General features: G+C 40.9%; 1 protein-coding gene across 1 annotated transcript; it reads right to left on the bottom strand.

Moving 5' to 3' along the window:
• Positions 1-775: 775 nt before the first annotated feature.
• Positions 776-3253, bottom strand: LOC133309302 (uncharacterized). Its single transcript, XM_061510066.1, has 6 exons — positions 3115-3253; positions 1974-2738; positions 1739-1868; positions 1511-1693; positions 1017-1213; positions 776-849 (listed from the first exon to the last, which is right to left on the bottom strand). Exons 1-6 carry the CDS (start codon positions 3251-3253, stop codon positions 776-778), a joined length of 1488 nt encoding a protein of 495 aa, XP_061366050.1.
• Between the last annotated feature and the right edge of the window lie 208 nt (positions 3254-3461).

Raw genomic sequence — 3461 nt, 5'->3', positions numbered from 1 at the left:
CACTAAGAAAATAAAACAAAGACAGAGAAAAGATAGAAATAAACACATTTTTTTTCTTTTTGCTCTTTTTTTTGTTTTTTTTTTATTTTTGTTTTTTTAAAACAAAACGCATAACAGAAAAGAATTATATGGTCACCCCCCACACTTAAACTTTTGCATGTCTCAGGCAAACCCCTACACTTAAACACAACATCACAGTGAAACCAATGCTCAGTAGATCTCCAGGGTGTGGAATTAATTGGTTTTTCACTTAAGCTTGTAAGGTGGCTTAAGAAACAAATGATATAAAGGCTCAAAGGGGCTCACCGAGGGATAATAATGTAAGGGATGACTATCTGGCTAAAGTGGGTAAAATATAAAAATGAATGTCTGAATCATATTCATGCATGTAAGTGAAAAATACAGTTTCAAAAAGAACCGGAGTAAGTTCTAGAGAACAAAGATCAAGAGCAGAAGCACACAAGAAAGAAATAATGGCCAAAAGATGTATGCCATGTATACAGGCTCAAAACGTCACAAGGGTCAACCAAATCATGCAATCAACAGCACAACATCAATCAACAGGTATTGCAATCCAAGAATCGAGATCAATACCTAACAGACTATGCTATCAAACACTGTGATCTAAGTCTACTCCATGTACCACTCAATAATTACCAAAAAGAAGAGGAAAATCTACCTATGAAAGTCAAAAACTAAAAAAAAAAAGAAATAAAAATAAAAATGCAAATAACAGAAAGAAAAGAAAAAGAGGGAAGAGAACTCCCTGAACTCTCTAAGGAGAATAAGCAGCATCAAGCAGCCTGAACTCTGCTTCCATCTCTGTATCCTCATGTTGCTGTGGTGTTCCTTCATAGAAGCATTAATGAGAATATCCGTCAGGTGCCAAAGGGACATCCTCCTATATGCATATGTGCTAAGGGGACATGTGAAGGTGGTCTTCTCCTGATCCTCAGGTTCAATATGAATCTGGAAGTAACCAGAATATCCGTCTAAGAAGCAGTAATGAGATTTACCGGCCAACAGCTCAAGCATCTGATCAATAAATGACAAAGGGTAGTGATCCTTGCGAGTTGCTTGATTTAGTCTACGGTAATCTATGCAGACTCTCCAACTATTATGAGCTCTTGCCGAAACCAGTTCATTTTTCTGATTCGCTACTACAGTCACTCTAGACTTCTTAGGAACCACTTGAACCGGGCTGACCCACTGGCTATCTGAAATGGGATAAATGATGCCAGCCTATAAAAGCTTGGTGACTTTATTCTTCACCACTTCTAGGATGAGCGGGTTTAGGCGCCTCTGGGGTTGCCTCACTGGTTTTGTACCTTCCTCAAGCAAAATGCGGTGCATGCACATGGAAGGGCTGATTACCACAATATATGCTAAAGTCCATCCAATTGCCTTTTTATTTTCTTTCAGCAATGTCAGAAGCTTTTCCTCCTGCTCAGGTAGAAGGTTCTTGGCCACTATCATAGGTAACTGCTAATTTTCCTCCAGATATACATACTTCAGATGGTCAGGCAGAACCTTCAGTTCCAACTTAGGTGGCTGCTCAGTGGGTGGGAGAAGTCTAGTGGGTGCAGGTTCTGCAGAAAACACATTAACATCTAAGCCTGCAATCAAATTCTCAGAAATAGAATCATCAATAATTTCAACTAGCAATTTAGAATTCAACTTCAATGCAGAACCACTGTGCAAATCATCATCCAATGCGTGATTAAAATCAGAACATCACAACGCTATCTCAGCACAAGTTGTACAGTCACTACTGTCGGTACAACCATATGACAGATCAAAATCAAGGAAGGACGAAAATTCTGGATATTGAGCAGTTAAATCAGCAAAGATATCATCAACCACTTCATCTATTACATCAATACAGAAAACAGAATGCTCTTCCCTAGGAAATTTCATGGCATCAAAAATATTAAAATTGACCATGCTATCACCAAATTCTATGGAAAGAGTACCAGCATGCACATCTATCTTAGTCCTAGCAGTTTTCATGAAAGGTCTACCAAGTATAATTGTACTACTAGAAGTCTCACCCTCCATCCCTAAGATATAGAAATCAGCATGAAAAATCAGATTGTTCACCCTAACTAATATATCCTCAACTACACTAGAAGGGTGAACTCTACTCTTGTTGGCTAACTGAACAACAATACCAGTAGCACGCAAGGGACCAAGACCAAGAGACATATACACAGATTCAGGCATAACATTAATGGATGCGCCTATGTCTAACATGCAATCATGAAAAATAGAATTCCCAATAATGCAAAGAATAGTAAATGTCCCTAGATCTTGAAACTTTTTGGGCATGGGCTGGATGAGTGTTGACACATTCTGACTGACGCTAACTCGCTCATCTCCTTTCAGCCTCCTCTTGTTAGTGCACAACTCCTTCATAAACTTTGCATATCTTGGAATTTGCTGAATCGCATCCAGGAGTAGGATATTTATCTCTACCTTTCTGAAGGTGTCAAGAATCTCTTTATCTTGAGCTTTTTCCGCTTTCTTCTTAGACTGGGTGGCTCTTTGAGGGAAAGGCAAGGAGATGTGCATATCAGACATATCAGTGTTCTGCTTCCCTGCACTAGTGTCACTTCCCTGGGTTGGCTCAACGGCAGCTTGGGTTGGCTCCTCTACTATTTTGCCAGACCGTAGAGAAATAGCACAAACATTGCCGCTTCCCTTTGGATTTGGAACTGTCTGTGATGGAATGGGAGCTGCTGGAAGGTTGGGCCTGGTTCATTGATGTCTCCAATTCCCCAATATGTGTCTGCAAATTCTGGATTGTGGATTTTGTCCTCTGTTGAAATGCCAGATTGTTGGTTGGTGGTCATCTGTTTCATTAAGTCCTCTAAGGAAGGACCACTACCATTATTTTGTTGTTGCACTGGTGCTTGTTATTGTCGCTGCTGTGGGATGAACTGTTGCTTCTGCTGATATGGAATATTTTGCTGACTCTGTTGATATGGAACATTTTTCTGATTTTGGTTCCATCTGAGGTTGGGATGATTCTTACAGCCAGGATTGTATGCGTTGGAGAATGGATTATTCTGCTGCTGAAACTGTGGTTTCCCAGGAAAGTCTACAGCTACTGACAGTTCTGTAGGAATAGGGCCCTCTTGCTGAGAGGGGAAGCATCAGTGGGGTGAAAAGGGTCACCACATATGCCACATGGATTGCCGGACTGTGGAGCATAAGTCTGGACTGTCTGGGTAATTGCCAACTGTCTCACCATGGTTGCTAGTTCATCAAATCTATTTTCAACTCTCTGATTGTCAGTACTTGATGCCACTGCTGAAGGCTGGGTCGGAGTCGCTTGCACCTGGTACACAACGCTGCTATTGGCTCTCGTTCCAAACTATTGAGCTTTTGCAGCCATGTTTGAGATCAACGCCTTCGCTTCATCGGGTGTTTTGTCAACAAGAACTGCTCCACTGGCAGCA

The sequence above is a fragment of the Gastrolobium bilobum genome, unplaced genomic scaffold, assembly GCF_033153095.1.
Source record: "Gastrolobium bilobum isolate Gb01-03AN ecotype WA unplaced genomic scaffold, APGP_CSIRO_Gbil_v1 utg78659, whole genome shotgun sequence".
Classification (NCBI taxonomy): domain Eukaryota; kingdom Viridiplantae; phylum Streptophyta; class Magnoliopsida; order Fabales; family Fabaceae; genus Gastrolobium; species Gastrolobium bilobum.
Note: the sequence above shows the minus strand (reverse complement) of the source record. Positions and strands in the feature narration are given on the sequence as shown.